The sequence below is a fragment of the Bombus flavifrons genome, chromosome 14, assembly GCF_040668555.2.
Source record: "Bombus flavifrons isolate JBK064 chromosome 14, iyBomFlav1_principal, whole genome shotgun sequence".
NCBI lineage: Eukaryota > Metazoa > Arthropoda > Insecta > Hymenoptera > Apidae > Bombus > Bombus flavifrons.
Window position 1 is genome coordinate 3373354 of NC_138455.1, and position 27730 is coordinate 3401083.

A 27730-nucleotide genomic window follows, 5' to 3' on the forward strand; every position below is an offset into this window, starting at 1 on the left:
AATAACTAGGCAAAAGCTCAGCTAAAACATATATAAAATTTTGATTCTCGTGAATAACAGGATCTGAAAATTACAGGATAAAGGAAGATCATCGCCTAGAAAAGGTGAACAAGAGAAATGATTACAAAATCCAATTTCTTCTTTGTATTACATGAGCGCCTTTATTGATATATGTATTTTACAATTTGTATCAGGACAATTCTCCACGAAATCTCGAGTGTTCTTAAACCTAAAACTCTTAAAATCTACGACGATCAGCTGGAAAAGAAAGGAAAATCTCATATCGTCGTTTAAGTTACTTTCAAAATGTATATTTCTTTGCGCGCCTGGCTCGCGGATGGGCAGGGGCTTATCTACCACGATCCGCGAATTTTCAGCGAAGCTTCCTCTCGAAATTACGTAACTTAAAAGTTTTATAATAATTTAAACATCGACATCTTTCTATCAGCCGCGTCGTTAAGCTCTTTCGTTCCTTTCTTTTTAATTCTTCTTTACAGAACAAACGATAAGCTGTTTCTTTGTTCTCTAAATCTAGATTAGCAACTATCGTCGAACCTATTCATCACTTAATGTTACTATTTATACTCGTACTCTCGTTATTACCTTACAAGCGTTACTATGTACAAAGTTTCTTCACAGTGTAAGCGTAAACTACGCACGCTGTTTACGTCTATATAAAACGTTTATTACCATCAGCACACGAGAAAAAAACATGCTTAATTACGAATCCATGGAACATTCGATACGATAGGATTGCTCCAAAAATCGAGCAACGTCACGCGATCGACACAGTCATCGAGTTTGTTAATTAGGAAGATTAAAGATACGTCGCTGTTGTAATTGTTTCGCAAAACGGACGTCACGCTTAAACGACACGAATGCACGTTCCAGTTCACATGATAACTATCCTGTGTAATATCGAATATCGAATACCGGCGATATCCTTTAATTTCGATGTAAAATCGGCGCAATTAGTGCTTGTTACAGAACGACGAATCCGGCGTCGAAATATTTGTGACCTGAAACAGTAATAATACAACAACAAGAAGCAAGGAAATTAACAAAATTGCTACAACTGCGAGTATTGTTGAATCTAATAGCAGAGTAATTGCTTCTCAAAATGAAAATATGTCTTGCCACTTGTAAATTAACTGCGTGAAAGTTAACTTTGCAAATTTTCTGCCATATACACTGCTAAAAATTGTTACTCCGTACTCTTCGTTAATTTTTGTATAAGCGATTGCCTTTTACTCCGTTTCACGACGCAGTCCATTCCATTTGGTATAAAAATCATAAAGATATCATAAAGCAATTTAATCTGCATAATGTATCCATTAGCGTGGAATAAGGATCGAAGGAGAGCCGCGAGGACTACGAATATCCAGTACCTTCAGTTTCGATGAGAAAAGGGAAACGATTGTGAAATTTTTAAGCGACCATCTTCGCAGACGTGTTCAGTAAAGTAGTTCGTAAGCGACGACGAAAGTGGGCAGACTCGATGAAGGGTACACAGATCGATGACGGGAAAGTGCAAGAAAGACAAGCCAAGAGAGAGGAGAGCTAAAGATACGAAAAAAAAAAAAAAAAAAAAGAGAAAAGGAAAGTGGAGGCAAGCGTACGATACGACAGAGATGAGGAGGCAAAAAGAGAATGGCAGCCCTCTTTTACTTGACGAGTGAAGTTTCCACCGGTTTCACAGCTCGGCCTACTTTGGTAAGCCTCCTAACCCAGAATTATAACGTGGAAACATTGCGAGAATTTCGGTCGGATGGTACGAGAACGTCGCGTTATTTGCGGCCAAGCTCTAAACATTTCTTTAATTAATATTGGATGGCGATGGATTTCTGAGTGACGTAGGACCATCAACTAAGACACTTTGATAACGTATTTCATATCAATTTCGAAGAAATACGTGTCCGTAGAGACGGATAGGGGAAGAATCGTTTCTGAGGTGTCCAGCGGTTCTTAATACCAACGAGGGGAGTATCTTTACGATCCTCGTGACATGTTGTCTAGGTTAATTGCCCATGATAAATGTATAAAGTTTTCTATGGATGACTTTCTTACGCATGTTTGGAAGGAATTAATCGGTAAAGTAGTTTAGGAATGAAAAGATTTTTAAATTGTCGGTTATGAAGAAAATGGAAAATATTTTTATTCCACATTGCCCGTCGAGTAATCTGTTTTAATTATTCTTAGTTGGTCGTCATTTAGAGCTCTCTAATCGTAGTATTTAAAGTTACAGAAGGAATTGGTTAATAGAGATTTTATTTGTCGCGAAACTTTTAATCAAGGTCTCCAGGAAAGTAACTTAAATACAGAAACAATGTTACCCGGAAATTGGAAAGGCAAGTTGAACGTCTTAATCTATTTTTAGGTGTCGTCGATGACTCATTGTATGGGCAACCTAAGTACAAGTACTTTCCATTAAGCGTCACCCTAGTTTTCCCCATTCGACGTTAATTCCATGTGAATTCGTGTACTCTTTTTACGATCACGACCACCTCGGTGCGTTCCCTTCCCACCGACTCTATTTGCTCCAAACAAAGACGCTTTCACAGATGAAGTCTCATGATGCTCAGGAAGGAACTATAAGTAATTCGAGACTATTCCACTCTGGAGAGCGAGGCTACCTTTTATCACTTGCTCGTTACGTCTTTACTAAAGACAGATTTATTTGCGTAGAGGAAGAAATATCAAAACAAAAATTCATTAAGCCTTGTTCTCAAAATATTTTCTCATAAATTGTTTCAAAAATTTGGAATATTTAGAAACAAAGCTTTTTTCTATATGATATATTAGTTGATATTAATTATTTGATAAAAATGTAATTTAATATTAATTATTTCTATGATGAAATTGTAGGAAATTATTTTAGTAAAAATTTAATTTAATATTAATTACTTCTATTATGAAATTGTAGGAAATGGTAGAATCGCTTAACACCTTTTGCTTTGTAATTCGCATTCGCAAGCTGAATTCGAGTGATATACGATGCCCATGGAGCTTGACAGCGACATAGGTTGGTAAAACTGATAATACGTAGCTATAAGATAAATCAGTATCTACATAAAGCCAAAAGTGTACAGTAGCAGACTGCATTGATACTAGGAAATGACATTTGCGTGATACCACAAGTATGTGAATTATAGGCCATTCATTCATCTACGGAAATATGATTTATCATTGATAAGTACATGCCCACCTCATTAGTATATACACGGTCCATTGCTTCTATAATGCAATCGAATTTCGACATGCAGTCTTGCAAAATCTGGCGTGGAAATAATTTTTCGTTGGGTAAAAACTCGTACAGACCAGTGAACTGTAAAAAAACCAATATCGTATTTCCCGTAACATTACTATAACACCACATATACGGATCGAAAAAATATCACAAATGTTCGTTTTCAAGAACTGGAAATATTTTTCATCGGTCATTATAGACCACTTGTATTATATTTGTTATATTTTAGCTCGTTCTTATAAAATCAAACGCGGTTGAATTATTTATACATCTTGTGAATGTTTTGATTCCCAACGATCAAATTACTTCTACACGTTACGAATTTTCAGGCTGCCAACCGGAAAGCTCTCGAAACAGTTCCCCGTAGTAATATTACACCAACTGATTGCGCAACCGTATACAGAAACATTTTCTTATCAATGCAAGGAGAATGGTCCCATCCAGAGATATTGAGATTGTCTCGATAGCGAAATAACCATTACCAATCGGCATAGTATTTCAAAGAAATTTTAAAACAAGAGGCAAAAATCTACGCAATCCTATGGCTAATCTACTTTGCAATATTTTCATTATTCGCTAATCTTGTTCCGATCGCCAAGAGTGCGCCGTTGTAAATCTATAAAATTCTTTTTGGAAAATTGCAAATTGTTCATTTTGACTACTGTAAGTTGAGGAGAGAGTTTGCCTGGATCTTGTTAGCGAATTATACGCTTTATAGAGCATGTACGCGCATACTCCGTAATATTCTCCGATAATTTAAACGCATACATAGCAAAAGCACGGGCAAAAACGTGCATGAAATATAACTTTCTTCTGGCTTCCTTCTGCTTACAGCTTCTTATAAGTTTTATAAAATGAAAACGACGTCATTAAGTGAAACATTTATAATCTTTCTCTCTCTCTCTCTCTCTCTCTCTCTCTCTGAATGTTCAGCCAAGTTCCTAGGTTTAATTTATTCGTGTTACGTCACAGGAGAACGAGCATGTAGCTAAACTTATTGATATTGTATGTTAATAGCTAAGAATAGACGGAGTTTTTTTCACAAATAATACGTTCGGGGAAGATTAATGGGAGAGGACTGCAAATTTTTGTAAGCTTCCAGAATTTATTAAGAATAATACTATTAGAGACAGAATATATTTTAGCTTTTTCGTGAAACAAAAGCATAACTTCCGATAAAAAATAAAATAATACTCACACAGATGTTACGACTATCAACGGATATGTTCTACAAATGCGCAACAAAATTTATGAAAAATTTACGTCGTGATTATACTCAAGCAATTTCGCGATGAACATTCTTCTCATTTTTCCTTTTCTTCTTCAATTTCATCAACTGTAAGTTTTATTACATCGAGAAATTTCACTCTAAAAAATGGAACTAGGTAAGAATGGATCTTACACTGTTCACGAGATTAATGACCAAGGGCTAAAATATGATCACGCTTAATCTCTTCTATGTACCTTTCTCTCCTTCGCTTTGTTCTCTGATCTTATTAATGAAAACATCCAATGGATCGAAATTGATTTCAAACCATTTTCCTACGCTGAGTCGTAATATCTGCAATTTAGAAGACAAACGCTCTCCTCGGTTTTCTCCAACATGTCGACAATGCTGCGTGAAATTGGAACAAACTTTCATCATATAAGAGTTATGTGGTGTCTTCAACCGACATTGCGAGGTAAAATCTTAGAAAATACTGCATATCAGATATCAGAAGATATTCTTCGGCAATGTTAAACGCAGTACTTCGAAACATTTAGAACGAACTTTGAAACAAATGTTTATAGAAACGCTCCTTTCCTTCTTCAAAAATGAATTCTTTTCCGACACAAAACAGAAGACGACGAAAGTTAGAAATCGACGAAGAACATACAACCAATTCGCAGCCCAAGAATGCAATGGAACATCCGTAAGTTGGTTTATTATTGCAGTTCCAATCAGCAAATGCTTCGTGGTCGTAATAGAAATAAACCATAAAAAGTAGGACGTTTGTTTTAGAAAACGATTTCGTATTGCTGCGTAATATGTTCACTACGTTTTGCACAACGCGGAGATTACACCGTAATTTTCTTTTACGACTTTCATGTTAACGGTGTTTTATAGATGCCATGGAAAAAATTAAACAACGCGAAAGATTGCTGGCACCTGCTGGTTCAGTGTGCAAATCCACGAGGATGAGGAACGTTATTGTTAAAGCTTCGCCAAGAATTTGGGAATTTAGGGCGTCCGTAATATATTTTTCCCCTTCTCTTCATTAATGCATTTTACTCGACGCTCCGGACAATGTGCTTCCGAAATGTACGGAAATCAACAACAAAGGCTACGAAAAACGGGAGAAAGTGCTGACTCACTCGACAAGAAGGAAGTAGAGTATGGGAAATTTATGGAATTAGCGATCTTTTCTCTAGCGCTGCCATTTTTTGTTTGAAAGCTTTGAGTGAAAAAGCGTGTTAGAAGTTTGTAGAGTTACGATATTTACGATGATATTCCTAGTTCTAATTTCTACGACGCGCATCATATTACGAAATAGTCGCCAAGCTGATAATAAACTGAATACCAGTGACTGAACAGCAACTTTGACATAAGTTAAGAGATGTACAGGTGAAATTCCTGTAATTACAAAACTCAGAGAGTAAGTCATAAAGCGTTAATTTAATTGCTAGACCACCTGTTCGTTAGGAAACTTTGGTAAGATGGAATAAAATCGAGATGCGAGATATATAAAGCTAACTGAAAATGAGAACGAAACACGTTGCTTCCTAAAACGTTTTTAACATTTTTTCACTATTAATGAACATAATTTTTAACTCTTTGTAATTAATGAACAGAATTTTCTTTTTTAAAGTAACTATTATAAAATGTTGCGTTACTAATTATAAAAAGTAACATGAAATAAAATTCTAAATTTATGGTTTCTATGTTGAATATTAGTACAATAGAACTTCGCTTATATGGGACAAATAGTTTATATATCACCAACTACCTATTATTTTTCGTTCACATAATAGGAGCTCGCATTCAGATGAATTGAACGAATGAATTGAAGCAGCAAAACTTCAGTTAATCGGGCATTAACTAAAATTTCGTTCGGATAAATGCAATTTGTATAAGTGGAGTTCTGCTATGCGACAAAATACGATGAAATTAAACGAGCAAACTCAATCGAGACTAATCGCGTTTGCCATTGATCGCTAGTTTGATGGATCGTGTTGACACAAAATTGATGAGCACCGCGAGAAAAGAGAAAATAATGCTGGTCAGTTGGTACATAGTTTCATAAACCGCAATCGATACTGTGTACACGTTAACGATATCCTCTAACAATATTGTTCTTTGCACGGAAGCGTAGAAGTAAACTATATGCCATATGTTACTAGTTTACGTCAAACGTAAATAAATCAGTGCATAAAACAAATTATGAACGCGAAATGGGATTTCTTCCGAACGTACTGACATTTCGTGCTTAATAAAATTTTGATCGTAATACGAGTTTATCACGATTGCAATGAGATGCCGTGAAAACAGATCACAGTTTTCGCAGCGCGACACGACGCATCGCATCGCATCGCGTTCAAATATCGATCCCATGTTGTATTTTAGATCCTCCCATGCGGGTTTGATTAAAGCGCGTTGTCTATTTAGCTGTGTAATTTCGGCAAAGGCGTGAAGCTCATAAAATTCGAATGACCGAATCGTATAGCTTTATCGACAATTTGAAAGTGCTATAGCAATACACGAATCTCTTTCCGTCTCTCAACTCTCGCGAGAACTTTATCCCTTACTATCGTCTGTGACATATAAACTACGATAGCATAATAATTCAAATCTCGGATTAGTATATACATACAGACTGCGGATACTTAGTTATAAATTCGTCTATTTCGCAATACAAATAAGTAGAATCTAAGTAGAAATTCATTTCTTTCGCTAAATATCGATTACTTTCCTTCGGATATTTCACTTTGTATATTTACATTTGATCGAGAATGACTGGAAAGTCAAGATATAACAGGCTAATATAACAGTTTCTTCTGCTTCGTGAACAAAATTCATAAACGGAGTAGAAAAATAGGAGCGAACTCGTAGACAGGGATGTTCGTGCGAAATAAAAGATAGCTTGTACAAGTAAATGACCAAAATAAATGACTAAACACTCTGTAGGAGGTTCAGTCATTCGAGCAAATGACGTTGAACATTTTAGTGCAAGGTAGGCGAACTATGCGATAACAACAATCCAAAGAACGGATACGGTGTAACACAAGCGTCGAGTTGGAATGTTCTATTACGGTTAAAGTTATTTTAAGAATTTATAAGATCAACAAATGTAGACAGAGATACGAATGTAGAAGTTCCAGCGCCCGACGATGATTTATACGATTTATATATCCTTAACAACACTGAAAATCACTGATATAACAGGAAAGTAATTACGATATAGAGATTTACAACATATTTCTCGCTTGAAAACTAAATGTGTAATAAGTTCATTCACTTATGTGCGTATCTCCAAGTATCTAAGTATTAATCTTTCGAAACGTCATATTAACTAAAATATGTAAATCGGATATTTATGTTCGTATGTCTTCTAAATTTCATTTTATTTAAAAACTGTACTTGTATGGGATGACCTAATATTTTATTCAGTTTAAGGCATATCGTTTATCAACCCGGTTTATAGACTAAACTAACCATTCGAATATAACCATTCAAAATAGACGCAAGGTTTTAACGTTTGTATTCGTTTCGAACGTAATATCAACCATAACTGTTGTTTGGAATTATCTAAATGTTGGTCCGACATTCCACGAGGTTCCGCAATTATTTATCTGAAAACGAAGCGGTTGAGAGGCATAGTAGCTAGCTATAGTCGTTTGTCGGGGGGGGGGGCAGGATTATAGAACAGGCCAGTTATCTGTGGTAGTCGAAGCACGGCGATGGATAGATCCATAACGCGGCGAGTTTATGTTTCGCAGCAACAGCCTTCAAACTTCATCGGAATAAAAATGCACGAACGAAGAACGAGGGGATGCATGGACGAAAAAACTAAGCCGGATTTCCACATTAATTTGTCGAAACTGTGATATGCTTGGTGAATCGTTCCACGCAAAGCTATCACAGACTGACGTTATTCAGTCATAAACGTAATAATAGCTGTCGATTGCAGAGAAAAATCGTACTGGTGCTTATGGTTCCGAGCAGGACTATGATTTACGACATGTGCTCTACTGAATTCGTTGATTTCGATCTGAAATCACGATATAATGTTCCGATTACATAGAGAGAAGATATAACAGACTAGAATAAACGATAAGCTTGAATTCGATTTTAACACAATCAACGGAGTTTCAAAATTTCGAAGAATGGTTGACTGTTAATTTCATGTTTTCTTCGGCCACGATACGCGATTATCAGTTTTTCCGATACAACATTTTTGTATTAAATTCTCCTTTGTCCCTGTCAAAAGATAAACTTGAACAATGCACGGTAGATGGAAAGAATCTGCTTCTTCGGAAGGGAAGTAATAGTGTCTTTGATCGAGAGCGGCGAGATTTAATGGATTAAGAAATCCCTTCATTTCCTCATTTCATTTTCATCTTCCCTAAATCTCATTTGCGACAAAGGAAAAGACTCGCTTTAAAACTGAAGGGATTAAACGTGCCGTGTATTAAAGCTTTACAAGTTCGCGCTATCGCTGACAATCATTAAATCCTCAAACGAGACGAGACAAATCAGCGGACGGAATAGCATTTCGACAAAATTTATGGGTAAACGCGTTTATGTATCGCGGTACGATATCCAGCATATTCAGAGTGTTTTATCAGCGCGCGAGCCGTGATGTTATACGAAAAGTTGCGCGACACGATAAAAATTTGTCTACTTTCGCACTTCTCAAGAGGAAATCAGCGAAAATAAGGCAACGTATACATATTTCCCTATGGTGTCACGCAATGATATTTGCAGCCAAATCCATGCCGTCTTATCACTTTCTGTGACAAATTTCTCCCAAGCAGCTAAAAATACCGATAGTGCGCCCCGAATGTCGCCATGCAACTTGACTCCAGTTCCAAAGTGAAACAGTATTTTATAGACTTAATAGCGCTCGTAGATCTCAAGAATGCCAAGAAATTTAGAAAAGCCAACACGTTACCTTACCAAACAAGTTTAAATTGAAAAAGTATTCTATCGTAGGACGCGTGTATAAAGCCTCTTTCGGCGCTATTTTACGAAAAATCTGTACGAGATTTTTCGCCTGTTTTTACACATACGTTCGTCCGTATTGCGGTAACGTACACAAATTATTTTGGAGAGAAATAATCAGAATTGGTAGCAGTATAAATCCTCGAACGTACTCCTTTAGAAGAAGAGACGTAGAATACAGAATACATTCTTAAATAAAAATCTTCGAAAGACAATTTGCGAAGATCACTACGACGTCTCGATAACGCGGTACAATTACAAGATCCTTCGACATAATATTGCTTGAGCGGAGCTCTGAAATTTGTTTCACAGATAAGTAAATCGAGTTGGTGCCGTAATCGTGGAAATAACTCGAGAGAAATTAAAGTGGCCGAGGATCTGATGTCGTCTACTCCGAGCAGTCTATTTATTCCTCCTTTCGTTTGCTCCGTTTCTTTTTTTCTTTCTCTTTCATTTCTTTTCTTAACTCGATCTCTCTTTGTCGACTTCGTCGACTGCATTTTGCTCGAACATGAAAGGGAAACAGTCGCTACCTATTCGGTGGAAATATTTAAACAGTCGATGAAACCAGCGAAATGCGAATAATTCGTGCGATTAAACGGAAGTTACCGTCGTCTCAGTACTCAGATTTCTAACCACGAAATGCGTTCCAAAGGCTGATAATTATGAAAATATGATGAAGCATTACGACTTCGATCAGTCGTTTAATAAATTGAAGATTTTACCGCTTTTCCACTAAACGTTTTATTTCAACGTATAATATATTTTCACGAATGTTATAGTTTGCAGTGATATTAGCACTCTGAAAATCCTATATATGGCTTATACTCTTTCTAACTTTATCCTAATTTAGGAAACTATATATATTCAAATATATATAGCCTCGTAAATTAGAATAATATAAACCGATTCTGCTTATTCCGGTGTGATCCTCGTGCAATTCAGTAGATGGCGAGCCAACTCTCATAGATGTGATTTCGTTGATTAATAAAATTCTGTACGACACTGTCTAAAAATTTGCACGTTGTGTCTTTGGAAGGGGGACCTAGACCCAGTGCTGTGTGAGGGTGTGCGTCGAAGCGATGGAACGAACACTCCTGTGAAATGTTCGAATGGGTCTGAATTATGTCGCAAGAACCGCTAGGCTAATCGTGAGCATGAGCGTTTCGAAACGCCAAGGTTTATGATATGGTCGCGGCTATTGAGCTATGGAAAGTTACTGTGGAGAAGTTAAAAATACATGCTACTACAAATCCGTTAAATTGCTCGTCATCTAGTACCATCTGAGTACTGCCACTGAGTGGCGCTGAAGATGTATTTCTCAAAAACAGTGGTTGTTCTTGACCGTGACACAAACCTGGCCTAATACAACCCTCGACACATTGCGTTGTAACATTCGATAGTTACCTTGCTACATAAATAAAAATTGATGAAGAATTTGTTGATAAAATAGTAAAAGATCGGGTAACCCAACGCTTATTTTTGACAAAACGTAATTTAATTAGAAAATTGCGGACTTTATTTTATACGTATAGTTTCTAAATATTATAAGTTATAATAAATAAATGAGTAATGGGGTATATTTGTAGCAACTGACTTTCCCGTCTAAAAGATATATAATAGAGAATAATGAACTGAAAATGGTCAAAAGATAATTCGAACGGAAGGAACTGCGGGCACAAAACAGATAAGAGACGAATGGGTGGATTCTCCCGCGTTCCTTTCGTGAAAAGTCCAAGATACCGGCGAACAGCACTTCTAAAATTAGTACCATTCTTCCCTCCACTCCTCACACCCGGTTTTATCCCTCTTCGCCAGGGCTTATTATTTGTTACTCGTGGATTCAAAAGTAGAATTGCAGAAAGTTGACCTGGTATTTCGCAACGTACCCTTCAACCATCTATGAGAACCGACGCTTTCGAATTTTCCCATTCTGTTCATTCCACACGATCAATCAAAAGCAATTGATAAGCTCTGATAAAGGAATAACGATATTGCTTCCACCACTATATTCCATTCGACCAATATTTCTTAGGTGTAAGTGATATACGAGCCGTATTAGTATCGAGGCTTGAAAGCAATCGATTTAGGCTTCGGAAATCAAGAAATTAGGTATTCATAATATGCGGACGCGTTCGATAAATCTTTCTAAATGACACGTTTCCTATAACCGGTTGCGTTTAGCTTTGAACGTTTCAAAATGATCTATGACGCGAAATTTCCATTTTACCATCTTCTTTCTTCCTTTCCCCTCTCTTCGAGGAGAATACATCCGAAACGATATCGTGCGTAGACATATTGTAGCAAACAGAATACATAATGATTCTGAGAAGGAAAATATTTCGACCTAGGTATTCTGCGTAGATAATTTTGCGTTGTTTAAAGTGACATTTTACGTGTTGCAACCTAAGATGAAGAAAATCTACTTTTCAAATATTAAATGTCAGGACGCTTGATGAGAAACTGATAAAGAAAAGTTGCGAGGTAAAACTTCTGAAAAAATACTCGAAGAAATCACAAAAGGGAAGTCATGTGAAAAATTAATTCAAGCAACGATAGCAGCAACTTTTCGAGCATAATCGGGTTAACAATCTTTCCACGCTAAACTTTTCATCACCGTAAAAGTCATCTTGTATCGTTCCATCTTTGTATTTCATTTCCGTCTACTCTTTCTTCTTTACTCGTTGGGTTACTCCATCCTACCTATCTGACGATACGTAAATATTTTCCTCCATCCTCCGCCACAAGACAAAATTGTATAATAGAAAAATTTTCTCGTTGAAAACAGGGAAGGGGAATTCGATTCGATTCTGTTACATCACACGGATGTTTTGATACGGGTTGGATATAACGAAATCTTCACAGGTGGATGTAACAAATTGAAATAGAAATATCGTTCAACAAACCAACTTATTACCAACTTATTCACTTTTTACCGACCTTTCCGTCGCCGATCTTACGATCATTTTTAAATATTTCACGATGATAAATGATACGTACGTATTAGGTACATGTATCTCATAAAACTTCTGTCGGAGGATATAGCATAGTTATAAAAAAAAGATACGTTATAATAATAGTTACGAGGAATAAAAAATATTATAAAATATCCCATAAAATATTGATTTATTTTCTATCGATTTATTTTTCTGTCATTTTTTTCTAGATACTTCACGACATGAAATTTCAATAGATGGGAAAAAAGCTTCAAACTCGTTCGTTTGCGTTACTATAGAATATAGAATTTAATTAGCTTGTACACAAAACTTCATCGTTTTCGAAGTCTGAGTAATGTCCCTTATACGTATTTAGTATACCATCCACTGGTAACTATACCACTAACGCTTACATCGATCTTCTTTGAAAAACGAAGAGGTATTGATTTTTGCCTAATAGTTTCGAAGGAAACCTCATAAAATACGTGGCAAAGTTTTGAACGCGGTGTATAAAGGAACATTGAAGGAACCTTGTAGGTACATTAACTCCTTAATGAACATATAAAACGAGAAAAATGTGCTTCGTTCGCGTTCATTTGTTCAGAACGATTGTTGTTAGAGTATACAATGTGTCCAATGTCTCGCGTCCAATTTTTCATTTGCTCTACTAACAGAATAATAGAGGTAAGCATCACGATTTTCCTTGAGAATACAATGTAACAGCAAATACATGCGCGTTTACAAACATTTGTTCATGAAGTTTGCGACGAAAGAAATCTCTATCCCCGACAGATACTTCAGTGAATTGATCGGACGTCTGCCAGTCCTCGAAAGTATGATCGAAAATACTTGGAAAAGAACATAACTCTCCTATAGACGTTTTCGGAGGATTTTACGAGAAAATTTTAGGCTACGAATGAAACGTTGTCGGTATTTTAAAACAATCACTTTTCAATTCACACGATTCCAGCGAAATCTAATTTCGAGTGTCTGTACTTATCCTGATTTATAGCAGGGATTCGTTGCTTTCTAGTCGCTTTGGTAAACGCAATCTGATTTTCCAGTCGTTTCCACTTTCCGCCCAAAGAATTTCCTGCCACTTTATCTGCAGTCCGCGGTACAAATATATGAAAACTCCTATTTAAGGACAGTATTGCATGTTTTTACCGGATGGGGAGGAAAAATGCATATCTCCGGTGAAATCCGATTTTCCAGAAGGAATACGTTCGAAAGTACATCGCATCTCCGATCTTACGTATTCCAATCCGATATTATCCTCTGATAAGCTCTTCCTATCCTACTCTTACAACTCTTAAAAAATATCTGTCAGTGTAAACATCGGACTGTAATAAAATGTTGGAAATTGCGGTAAACACAACCATTGAATTTCAAGTTAATTTTATGATAATAAATATGACAAAAATTAGTAAAAACATTTGTCTCATGTAATTAACAAGAAGAAGGGGACGTGGTTGAAGGTTGATAATGAACGTAGCAATGAAAGATTTCTCGATAAACGTGAATTGCTATTTTTTTCTTCATTTTTATGACTAATCTTATTTCCATATCTCTTCGTCCGGCCAGTATGCGGATCACATTCTAATTATCGCTTTAGAGACTTTAATCGAGTCAGCACAATTTGGCATTTCCTCCTTTTCGATGAAAAGTTAGCTGCGCCATAAACGACGTCGTGTGGTCTAATGAAAAAAGTTCTTCCAATCTCCTCAATTCGGAGAAGCTGCATTAGCATTGATAACGATAGGCATCGAACATTCCACGAATACGTATTCGCTTCATTCCCTTTTATAAACTCTCTCAAATGCTCTGAATATTATACGAAGAATTTTTACGAGCGCAATTGGAAATTTCATAAATTCGTAAGCTCTGCTGACGCAGATAATTACAACGACGATATCAAATTTATCAATTTCAGAATCATGGAAACGATTTATACGAAAATGTGAATAACCGAGGATGAAACGTTCAGCCCAATCCTCTCACACTGCTTTATTTGGTATTTCACAAGCGAAAACCAGTGTGTGACCCGATATTCCTACATAAGCGACGCTCGTCTTACGATCAACGAATTATACGGACGTCTATCTAATGCAAAAAGGGAAAATACGCTGACTCAAACTAAAGTCAGCGGGAATTCTACAACGAGAATGAACGTCGGTAAAAGGCAGTAAGAGCAACGTGCAAATGGATATAACACGAGCACTATTTGTCGAATAAGAAGACTGTCATTCAGGCGTTCTACAAACGTTCTCGGATGTCGTTGGGGAACGTTAACGCCTCAGCCAATCCCTACCCTCGCAATTTCATCCTCCCATATACCGCGTGCCCTTCCTTTATCCTGCAAAACCTTCGGGAGCAGTTCGCTCTGTGGATGTCGCGCACGCTTCTGTGATTTATCATCCGATACCTATTCCACAGCCTCCAGTCATTCAAGCCTCTACAATGTAAGTTATGTCGTGCAGTATTATTAAGGATAAAGATTGTAAGCGAACGAGGTAGAGAGTAAGTGAAAAGAAATGAGAACCAAGTCGTTCGAGTTTATTTCTTCTGGATGATTGGCGGGGTGAAACAAAGCTCCCGCGTTTTGCTGAGTCCCGACGGGTCGATTGAAGCTTCCACCACTTGTAACTTCGCGGGAATTTTCTACAGAAATCGATATTAAGAAGAAACTTCGTGCGCTGGCGAAAGAGAGAAAAACAGTGAAAATATATTTTTCGGTGTTTGTTTTATTTATCGAGGGTATGTCTCGCAATGTGCTTTGTATCCGTAACACGCGAAATGAAAACATTGTCCCTACTGCTGAATATCTCTATGAAATGTTCTATACGAGCCGCAAGAGACGAATAAGGAGACAGGAAGAGAATAGCAGAGGGAGAATGAAGAAACTAGTTCACCGGACTTTATTTTTCGGATATTGAAGCGGAATGTTTGCAATGAATTTTGATGTGCACGACGTGTATTATGTATAATAGAAAGTAGTAAAACTGTGAGACCTAACATACAAATAATATCACAATCTGCAACTACAATAAGAGTAACTCCCAAATTCAAACAATACTCCGTAACAAAATCTAACTTGTGTATTTGATTGCAAGTTCTAATTACGCGCTTCATCCGAGATACATTTTGGGTAAAATAAACAGAAAAGTAGGCTGCGAGGCCGGTGTAACCTAGACATCCTATGAGCACAGTAGTCTCGATGGCCTTGCATTTTCAACTTGAAGATGTACGCCTACAGCAATACAAGTAGCGCCGGGTGTTTTCAAAGCCTCTGACTCGTCCATAAAACAAAAGAAGCTTTCCGGAAGGTCGAAAAGCTACTAAAGTAAAAGATGCATTTCACTTTCTCACTATTATGAAGAGCTAATTGCCTACGAAGTAATTAATTCTATCGTGCAATTTTAAACGAGAATAGGAGAAACGTGAAAAGAGAAGCGCGCACTTATGCGCGTTATAGTTTAAAAACCGGTTATTTGTTTAGGAGTTTAACTCCGCTTAGAATTTTATTCGCAGTTTTAATTGTTAAGCAAATTTCTACAAACATGGATCCTACTGTGAAGTAAAGCGTGAAGAGCTATATAGCGTTGCTAATTTCGGAACAAATATCGAAACTATTGAAATTGAATTACCACTTTATTTAGGAACTAAGAAGTCGACGAGAACCAAGAAGCGTTAGTAAAGCAAATCGATTCTCTAATCAATTTTGAAAAATTAATTAGAGAAAATTGTTGATTATTAATTTTGAAAAACTAGTTAGAGAATCGATCTTTCAACAAACTCTATTATTAATTTTCAATGTCTGTTCAATTAAAGATCTTCAAGTTATTAAGATAGATAGTACGAAACATTGAATAAGCATTCCTCACTTTTTAACCATATCAGCGAAAGCTCCTTAATATAGCATGTAAAATAAAGTTAAGCGAGGAAAATCTTGGAACAAACAACGTTGAAAAAATAAAACTCACCTAAAGGATGTCACCAGTACTGGCAGCTCTCGTAGTCTTCGTCAATGGTCCCAGTTGTCTGGTTTGATCTGGTCGAGGTCTGCAGTAAATAATTTTTCGAAAAGCTTTCCGAAAGCTGTCACTGAGGAAAGCGTAAAGAATAGGATTGACGCAGCTGTTCGTATACGCCAGAATATGACTCGCTATTTGCACCATTATTGTCGCTGATGTCAATCGGTACACATCCAATGCTTTTGTCACTAGGATTACCTTTTGTAAAAAAAACAAAACACGCAAAAGATATTATTATAATCCTCGAGCGTGGAGAGTTTGGATTATTTCAAACTTATTTCGGATTAAATATGCTCGCTCGTAACGGAAGGATGAAATTTTCCATGGATATGCAGCAAAAAATCTGTTTTATAACGAACGATTGACGATCACACGTGTAAATATGTATTAACTGCGTGTCACAGAAGGTACACTGATGACAGTTCATTTCCGTAATGGCGATAATGCCACTAAAAGTGCCGGAAAGACAGATAATATATAGTCTATCAACTTTTTGACTGAATCTTAACTCACTGATCCCGTGTCCTACTTAAAAAAAACCAAAGTAAAGACATTATGCGAATATTGTCAAAGAAATATACGTTTACTACTTGAACAGATAAAAACGTACAATTTCTGTGATATGAATTCAGCAGCCAAGTTAATAAGAGTCAATAGGAAACATTTGTACAATCTATGAAAACAATATTTCTCGTTCATCGAATAAAAATCGTATAAACTCTTCGTTCTGGCTTCTACAACATATCGGCGTATTTCTATTGCGTTTCAATGCATGGCCGATACATTTTCAACGAAGAATATTTTACACAGGAAGCTCAATAAACGCAGTATATCCGATATATATTTAGTGCCGTGAGAAATACATAAAACATTCATTATGAAATAGGAAACAAGCGAAAGATACATGAAAAATCATTATGTTCCATTTCGAAACGCGAAAGAACAGAACATCGTACTGGTCTTAATAGTCTTGACATAGAACCGGGTGGCTGAACATATTTTTGCGGTTCCATAGAATTGTTTCGCTCGCTATTTTCAATTCGCAACATCCTACGACGAATATCTGAACATGCAACCATTATTCTTTTTGAACCACCGTTCGATTCACGAATTTTTCTATTTCATTCAATTTAGAGAAATTTCGTAAAGGATTGATAAATTTCTATGGACTGTACCATGTTTCAAATGTAACGATATCATTCGTGTAATTTAACTATCTCACAAAGCCAGAATTAAAAAATTAGTAGCATTGTTGACCGACCGATAAACCTCATGCCGATATTCCGTATTGGCCACGAAATACACCGAATTACCGAATTTCACCGCATAATTTCCTTTCGCGATTTATCTTCCATCTCAATTAACGTCAATGGCGTATCAGTTAATTACATGTTGCTCTTCTTGCTCATGAATTTTTTTCCGTCAAAAGTCAAACTCCGCAATTGCCGGTTAATTCTCTGGCCGCCGTTTACGATTGATATCACGACGAATTATACGATACGAAAACCGTGATCTTTCGGATAGATCATTGCACGATAGCCCCAACAAATTTACACGCGGTTACGTAGCACATTCCACAAGAAATGTTTTCAAATATTATTAAAGTATCAAAAAAATAATATTGTTACGAATATCTTTATAGTACCGAATAAATGAAATCGAAAATAGAAATCTGTTATTTAATAATAAAATACTGAAAATACGTTTAACGGCGAAATTTCTGTTAGATCGTAAAAATGTTATATATTACAAAATTCGACGCTGATCGATGTTCATCCATTTCGTTATGCGAAAGAACGTGACACTACTAACCTGTATAGGACACCAACAAAAGGCGAAAACGCCAACGACGACGAAGACTAGCCTCGTAACTCGCTTTCTTCCGCGTCGACTTTCGGCGCTGACGCGATCAGTGCGCCAGAGTCTGATGAGCATGCAAATGTAAAAGAAACATATCAGCGTCAGTGGCAGCAGATAGCTCATCAGGAAGAACGACAACTGGAATAACGGCCAACTATATTGCGGTAGGATTCGACAAGCCGTCAGGTTCTCCGACGACAAGTCATCCATGTCCTGAAAGTAAAGCAAATCTACATATATAACAGAGCAATTCTAGGCCGAAATCGTACAGAGAAATAAAATGTATGGAATATCGACTCAATTTTTTTAATTTTCTTTAACGCGTTCCACGCCACCGAAAAAGTAAATTGTCTTTGTTCCTTTAAGTTTAGGCAAGGTATACCACACGCTCGCATCGAAAATGACATGACTTCAGCAGAATGGGCGTTTTTAATTTATGACAAAGAATTTCTTTAGTTACTTCGAATCTATGGAACTTTAAAGAAATCTTTCATAGTGCTAATTGGAAAAATACGTTTTAGCAGCGAGGGTGGGGTATGTAGTAGTGGGCTTGCATAGTAAAGTCAAAGTGACCGCTTAAATGTACATAAGTGTATACGTATATGTAAAACGTGATCGATATTTCATACAGCACACAAGATTTCATACTCGCAGTAATGATCATAGCAAATCGCATGTCATATATAGAGAACGTTCATACCCGGAGTATTTAGTGCTCAAAGGGCTAATGCCATGAGTTTGAACGCTTTCACTATGATAGTTATTATTGAAATCGTGTACATGCCATATGCCAGCGTCTCTGTGTGCACACGGAGTAGAAATGTGAGAAATCGTTGCATATATGTGATATGAAATAAATATTCAACTTTGGACATGAAGGGGTAAAACATTTTTTCACTGCATGTTTTTAATTCTATGGAACGATGGAAAAATGAAAATGTTAATAGTTATCCGAAAATAAGGTTGAATTACTCCAAAACGAGATAATTGTCTCTGATTAATTTAACACGTCCACCAATTTCGTCTGGTCAAACTGTGGTGTGATTCAATCGAAATGTACATTTGACGCGTGTATGAAACGCGCATTATGATTTGCATTTCCCCATCACATCAAATGGCGCGTGTCATGCACGTAAACCTAAAATACTGTGCAGCTATAATCGTCGAACAATCACAGCCAAGTAGGAGAATGGTTGTTTCTCCCATTTCCGTTTGTAGAGTCGGGCAAAATCATATAATGCACGATAATGAGTCGTGTTTGGAGAAATTTGTGCAGAGCGCGTACAATCGCGATAATCTAGATGCGTATTCCATGAATGTGTAGTGTTCGGTTATCGTTCGCGGTGTAATCCAAAAATACTTCTGGCAATTACACATTGGTAAACATTGTTGACAAATTAGTCTAGCAATTTCATAGCTTATCATGTTCAAATAACGCGATCCTGTACCGGTGCGTCATGTTTCAACGATGAATCCATACGATTATCACGTTAAATTATCCGAAGTTAGTGCTTCGTATGATCTCGTAGGGTTTACATTTACAAAAAAAAAAAAAAAAAAAAAAAAAAAACAGAATATGGACATACGATCGCAGAAAGTACAGGACGAAAAATAAAATTCAGCTATTCAGAGATAAAAATGATTTTCGATTTTACAGAACTGCGGATAAAGTTAAGCTAAAAGATAAAATATATCGAATATGATTTCAGCAATAAAGAATTGAAAAAGAATATATGATACAAATCGCTACGACTTCTAATAATACTTTGATCCCGATGATACCGATCACGTCGGTTTTGCGTTTATAAAGCTTTATGAGAAACGTTCTATTATGAATAATTACAAGTTGCAAGGTTGGCTGCGTCCATTTCATTCGAAAGTAATTAGAGTGGTTACACTCAATGGTGAATTACTGAATAGAGGGGCATCAGCGAACTTTCCTCCCATCCACTTCAATCTTTCAGTACCATTGCCGGATTATTATTTAAAGAGCTAATCTGTCCTTTTGTCAATTTTAATCCAGCTATCTCGCGCTTCCCTTCTTTCAAAATCTCTGTCGACTATGAATCAAACCGACCCGCTAAATATCAAATAAATCATGGTTTCCGTTTGAATGATAGACAAATGATTGGAAGTGCGTTATAAACAAGTTGGTTCATTAAAAGGGTATATTCAATCAATTCATAGTATTGAAATCTGACCATTGAACATATTAATGCAATGGATAACGAATAACCGAATCGAAGTGAATCGAAATGAATCGAAAAAGGTTACTGGATCGATATAATTTTCAACATTTGTTCGACGGTAACTAATAAAAAGAATCTCATAAAACTCTGATAGAGATCTATTGTTATATATATTGTACTATTAGTAATATTATGAGTTAAGTGAAAATTGTTAATCCATAAATTTGACTATATTATGGGAAGTGATTGTGTGACTTACCTCGCCGTGGACGATGAATGCAGGAGTGGATATTGCGAAAATCATCGCCCAGGCGATACAAATGGCGACGATTGCGTGGTTTTCGGTCCTCCATGACATGGAGGAAATGGGATGAACCACTGCTAAGTACCTGTAACAATCAAGATACATTATGTCGCCGTCAACAAATGCTGCTTCTTAATTCATTATTAATGTACACTCTTTCACCAAATTCAAATACTCTCTACTACTACTACAAGACAACTATAGAGTTCCGATATGTATCAAGGCAGTATAGGCCTCTTTTGAAGATATCTTATACATAATATGCTGAAGCAAATCAATATGCTAATTAACTTGGAACTAAGCCAATAAGCCAAATTATGCAGCCTATCAAGGGATACTAGGTGAATGGATTTATGCGATCTATCAAGGAAACCTGAATCAAACACATAGCTTCGCTTGCAGCTGTAGAAATGAATGATTACTAAACTTAAGCGATTATAAATTAATTCTTCAAACATGTAAGGCTATCAATCATATAGAAATTATTCGAAATCCCGTCACGATCACATTGCAATTACTGAAGACTTTGAAAATTCTATTTGATATAGGAGATGGATGCCGCTAGGTTATTGAAAACGGAATTGAGAAATAAAATCAGAAACCTGAGCACGTAACGTGGCTCAAAAAGTTTCTTCGAAACACAAAATGGATGTATCGTATATTTCGAGAGGAAATCAAGATTCTTTCGCACGTATGACATTTTTAGACATAGCACATGATGCAGCAGTCTGCACCACTGCATACTATACGGTATCTTGAAATGTAACGGAAAACAATGCTGATATTTATAGAAGGATGAGTTACATCTTACGTTGAGGATCGAGTTTTATCGTGCAGTATCCTTCTTCGACTATTTCTGTTAACCCGTGCCTGATCGAGTGATTCTAAATTATCGTCTCTACCTCTGCGTACCGCTTTCTTTATGGAAACTATACCGTAGAAAGCATTTTGAGAGAATTACCTAATTTTTCTCTTTCTTCTTAATTTACTCACCTATCGAGGCTCATGAGGACTAAGGTGTAAACACTGGCGTAGGCAGTGACGATGATGAGATATTGAACCATCTTGCACCAGAAGTTGCCGAAGGGCCAGTAGGGTAGCACAAAATCGGTCGCGGTAAATGGTATACAAAAAATGACGAATAATAGATCCGCCACGGCTAGGTTAATAATTAGGATATTCGTGGTTGATCTCATTCCAGGATTCGCGGCAACCACGATAACGACCAAAGAGTTCCCAACGAGTCCAAGGATACCAATCATACCAAAAAATATCGGCACCACAACTACTACTATTCTCTCCACTTGATGTCGATCGAAATTATATTCAAAGTCATCGAAGAGTTTCTGAGTTTCGTTGTATGAGCTGTTTGAAAAATTTCTGACTATTCTGTCCAAAGTCTCCATCTCTTGAAACATCGTGTATCACATCCACAGATCGTTGAAGTTATATCGTAGCAGATCTTGAAACTGTATCTCGGAGTTTCTAATCACTTTCGTTCATATCATAACAAATGGCCTTGTTACAAGTTTTAATTCAATTTTCTCTTATATTTCAGTTTCATTTTAGTTTAAAAGAAGATCGATATGAAAGCTGTTGTTTATCTTGCCTATGACAGTAAATGTATCACGTCAGTAAACACTGCAGTTAAAAAACTTAATACTCTGTATTTCTAGAAGTCATTCTCGAATCTTGTAGAAAAATCTATTCGATGGCGTATATCTGATATACAAATTTCCCCCAAAATTCCTTGCGATTAATGGAATTTTAGTAAATTCTTACGTCGTGTCTTTAAGGGATCAAGTATGATTTTCTTTCCACCAGCTGTCGATCTGTAAAGAAACGGATTTTTTATTCAATATAACACTTCTTATGCTGCGAAATACGTTTGATTTGATACAATAAGTAGTTAATACATCAGTAAGCAATATTAGTTGCACTGTCGAATTATTTTATCTCTCAACGGCTAACAGGTTTACTTATCCAGACACGTGGAGCTTAAATTACACACGAGGCGCAAAGCGTTCTGATTCAAATTTCGTATCCATATTTCAAATTTGACTAATGTGTTGGATATAGATTCCTCTTCCCTTTAAACACGGAGCCATTAAGCTAAACTAAAATTAGATTTCGCTAAACATAACATACAATATTCTACAATTCTATGAAATCGTTTGATTTTAATCGCTTTTATTCAGACTGATACCGAGCTCCTATATATCACGTCACAAATAATAAAGTCACTTCTTGGAAGATAAATAAGTTTAATTCATCACATCTACACTTTAAGAAGTTCCTTTTAATTCGATGAAATTACTCGCCGTCTGTCACATCCGAATCGAATTATTTAAGACTGTTGCTTGCAATCACGAGATGGACTAAAGGAAGTAATAACTCGATCTACGTAATCAAACGCTAATTTTTCAATATCACATTAAAAATAATCGTCACGCAATAAATTATTGACATGACGCAATTAAAGTCGTTTAAAGCTATTAAAGTGTAAAATATGAAATGCAATGTACGTTCAATGTCACATTTTCTCACAGTTCTTTCCCCGACGAGAAGTCATATTTTGGTAATTATCGATATCGCCATACTGAATTCTGCCTATAATTATGCGTCCGTGACAACTTATGCGTTAGTATTGGTTGGTATTAACCAGATGAAATAACGTCTAAACCAAGCCTAATTCTTATCTTTTGTCTATAATTTATATAAGATTGGGTTAGATGTCACTTTATCTGACCGTCGTGAGGCGGCCACAACCAGTGCTCATACGCTGTCACGGACAGCACAATTATAGACAGAATTCACTGTGCCGATAGCGACAGCTTTTCGCGAATATCTGGAAAACTAAGGCCCAGCGACGCTTAAATGTATAAGAAAATGTTGTTGAAATTTTGATTTCTACGACATATTAAAAAATGATCGATATGGACAAAATCGATACAAATTACAATTTATGGACAAAATTACAATCGATATTTTTATGAAATATTCTAAAAGCAACAACTCTCTGACTTCCGTGTATATTCTTTTAAATTTCTCTTTGTCAGTTAAAAATTGACAATTCTCCTGATGAAGATCGAACAAAGAAAAGAGAAGAAATAATAAAAATTGACCCGTTTCGAGTCGTGTTTGACTGATAGCAATGCCTTATCGAAATTCAGGTCACGTTGAGAGCACGTGCGATCCCCTCTTTGTGACTCCGTAAAAAGAGTGTTCTATTTAGCCCCCGTTCTCACTTAGGCAAATATAAATAATATAGGTAAATTCAACATAAGTGGATATTCAAAATATTATCAGATTAAATTAGAGAAGCTAAGTGGTCTAAAGTGGCAAGAAACTTACGATAAAACCACTCGCTTTATACAAGTAACATATAACATCAAAATACGCGAACAGATAGATGAAATTCTATCCAGCCAGGGGGAGTATAAAGATAAAAAAAATATTGTGTTATTATCCAATAAATTTTGTCTCCATCCCATATATTCGCATTTGATATTTATAGACAGAAATAACGAAATTCTACTATTACGATATTGGAATTTTGCAAATTTATATAGTAATTTTAATTCGATATATTTCAAATTACGAATCTCACAAATAAAGTTCATTAAATAACATGGAATATGAAAATTAATCATCACATTCAAAAGAAGTCTATTGTGTTTCAGTTGGCTAAATTAAATTTAAATAATACTGTAAAATATGGGAAAATTACATATGCATTACATGTTCCTATTATTCGAAGTTATATTTCTGCACTCTGCAGTACGTATAAAAAACTATGGTGTTCCAACTACCAACATTCTTTACCTCCTTGTTCGCTACATTTCTGAAGAATCAAAATTTTTAATTCATGCCACTTTACCGCCCACTATTTTTTTTTTTTACGATACTCTCTCTCCCTCTCTATGTTTTATACTATTTTAAACAATAAAAATGTCAGTTCCACCATAAAAGAACGTTAGATCGTAAAAGAATTTCATTCGTCCAGCAAAACGATATAAAACCACGTATCTTTCATATATAAATGTAATATATCATATAGATTGAAACGCAAAGGGGCTTCCTCTCTCAATTTGTACATTATTATTGTGCAATACATTCTTTTATAATACATCTTGTTCCCGTACTTTTTACCCTTGTTCCAGCCAATTTATTAAAGAACGAGAAATTGGGAATAAAGAAAAGATTTCCATCGAAACGTCATTGAATATAAAACAACATTTCGTAGCTACGGTCACAGTTGAGTATTCCACGAACATAATAATTTCACAAAGAAAAGAATCACGTTTCTTGCTCGTCTGAAAGCCAGAAAGATTATCGATAGAACACGTGGCTTCGAATACGACAGGATGTTACAAGCATCTCGTGGCTATTAATGAAATTTATGACGATCTTCATTTAATTACCTTGGTCCTCACGCGCTGATATCGAGAGGGTTTAACGATCACCCGCCCTTCCTTTTACCGGATTAAGGCTCATAAGGCGTAACTGATGCAGATAGATCGATTCATGATTGGTCGTCCAACGGCTACTAATTGCTGCAACTCTCGTTTGACAAATATGTCCCTGATGAATATAGTTGATGCATCTTTGATTTCGATATCATGATAGCACGAAGACACCTAAATGCGTATATCCTTGTACCGAACTCGAGCGCATTCACATCCAAATTTAACATTCTATCACGTCATTTCTTCACACAATAAACGATGTTTCAAACGATGATTAGAATTTGTAATACTTTATTGTAATTTTCTCATATGCGTGTTAGTTAATCGGTAATCCAGCGCGTGAAGAATTATTCAATGGACCGTTGATATAAAATTTCGAAGACCTTCCTGTTAAATAAAATCTGTCAACTTCGATCTCTTTTTCCTTTCCTCTTTTGTTAGTAAGGAACTTTGATTTAATGGGCACGTTAAACATCAGAATATCATGTAACTTGCATTCGATCTCACACTTTTCTGGGTCACGTTTTCTTGATCGTTCTTGCGTTACAAAAGATGGATATCATACTTAAAGAAATATTACGTGGAAACTGTCGGTAAAATATTCAGATATTTTGGGTAAATTGTTCGCACTTTCCGCACAGCTATCACCATTCACGCGGCTTAAATTATATTTTTCAACCTAAATCCCACGAAACTTTCTTGACACATTCTCGTCAAATAGCTTTTTATGATATCGTCCAGTAATAAGACTCTCCGTAAAACGTACGTCACTTTAACAAAATAATCCACACGAATCTCAAAGCTAGTTATTCGTTGTAAAGTTGCGAAATATTTAATTTGCGTTTAAATTTCGTAAAAATCATGTTGTTCTTTCGTTTCTCGTGGGAAAACTGTGCGTATTAACGAGATTTAGTAAGTACCGTCGTCCATAAATAAACGAGCGGTAACAGAAAAATTAAAAATTTATGAAACGTAACGACACACGTGCTTAGACAATATCAGAGTCGGGAGAAAATATAAAAACGACTAAAAATAAAATTATTTCCTATTTCACGACAAAGTTTTCAGGAACACTTCACTGATAATGATTTCTTCGATTATTTGTCATCTACACGATCGTTTTCCATTTTCTTTTTTTTTTTTTATTAATTTACTTTAGAGTTTCTTTTCTTCCTTTAATTTATTTATAGCGATTACGTGACAAAATTCGTAACACGTTTCTATCACATTTAATTTTGAATACAACTTTCAAGAACTTTTATCGGAAAGAGATGCGTGTAGGAAGTATTTTGAAGACCGCGAGATAGGTACGCAACCAGCGGTGGATGCGGCACGACTGTGCAGATTGAAGAAATATCGCCGTCGAGTTTACCTGAAATAGGGGTGCAGGACTATCCTCGCAGAGAGGGTGCAAGAGCCATCTAGCATCCTTCGAAGCGCACGGATTTATTGATCTGTTCCCTCAGCCGCTAAAATCGAGGTACGATTGTATCATCATATAGTAATCCTCCATCATTTTACAAAATGAGATTAAATATTACTAACGAAGAAACGAATTTACATTACTTAAATAAAATATATTAAAATCCATTATCTAATTTGAAGATAGTTTGAAAAATAAGTAGATCAGAATTTCTTCCGTTTTGTATTAAATACACATATACAATTGATTTTCCTGCATTGTCACATTCTTAGAAATTAGAAAATAATAATATTTAATTAATTAACATTTCATTATTTTAGAAATACGTTTTTGAAATTTGTCGCTTAACTGTTAAGTTTGTATACTGATGTTCCGATAATCGATAAGTAACGTATAATACAATTGAAATGTTTAAAAATCATTTTACCGTGTTTATAACTTTGACACATTGATTATAAATAATCAGTTCACTGATATGATACTGAAATTGAGAAAGCAAGAAAATACCACATGTAAAATTATCGTTATAAATTTTTAACTAGTTTATTCTTTTTATTTTTTATTTGTATTTAAAGATAAAATTCACTTTCCGCAAGAATAATACAAATTTTTATTGTAATTATTATATACGATATAATATGTTTAAATTTCACGAATACCATTAAGCTCACAAATTTTGTGATTAAAGTCAAGAAGTTTGTTATTAAACTCAGGAATTTTGCTATTAAACTCGGGAATTTTGTTATTAAACTCAGGAATTTTGTTATTAAACCCAAGAATTTTGTTATTAAATCCAGGAATTTTGACACCTGCAGTTTCGTAGCAACGATCGACCAGTTTTTAAACGTGCCTAAAATAGTTTCGTCAAATAAACAGGGTCTAGTCCTCAGGCGACGTGTCATACACACCAATTGTATGATAATTAAACAGAGTACGAGGTTATTTTAAAGAACGTCTGCGTTGGTCGAGTGGACGGACTCAACTTTAGCTGATTTTTTCTTTAATTATGAGAACAGTAAACCTAAAGAAAGAACGCAGAAACTAACAATTTTCCCTACAAACATTA

At 35.8% G+C, this 27730-nt stretch overlaps 1 protein-coding gene across 1 annotated transcript; it reads right to left on the reverse strand.

The window, feature by feature from the left end:
* Positions 1 to 134: 134 nt before the first annotated feature.
* AstA-R1 (allatostatin A receptor 1) lies at positions 135 to 27663 on the reverse strand. Its single transcript, XM_069127845.1, has 6 exons — positions 25197 to 27663; positions 21766 to 22604; positions 20728 to 20857; positions 18232 to 18492; positions 16369 to 16617; positions 135 to 1019 (listed from the first exon to the last, which is right to left on the reverse strand). Exons 2-5 carry the CDS (start codon positions 22188 to 22190, stop codon positions 16369 to 16371), a joined length of 1065 nt encoding a protein of 354 aa, XP_068983946.1. The 5' UTR covers positions 22191 to 22604; positions 25197 to 27663; the 3' UTR covers positions 135 to 1019.
* Positions 27664 to 27730: the final 67 nt, after the last annotated feature.

Bases quoted from the DNA above. Each gene is read 5' to 3' on its own strand.
- AstA-R1 (XM_069127845.1), bottom strand. From the start codon at position 22,190: ATGTTTCAAGAGATGGAGACTTTGGACAGAATAGTCAGAAATTTTTCA. The intron at 18,493-20,727 runs GTAAGTCACACA...CTTTACTTTCAG, and splicing joins CATTCATCGTCCACGGCGAG to GACATGGATGACTTGTCGTC. The intron at 16,618-18,231 runs GTTAGTAGTGTC...TTTTTACAAAAG, and splicing joins TTTGTTGGTGTCCTATACAG to GTAATCCTAGTGACAAAAGC.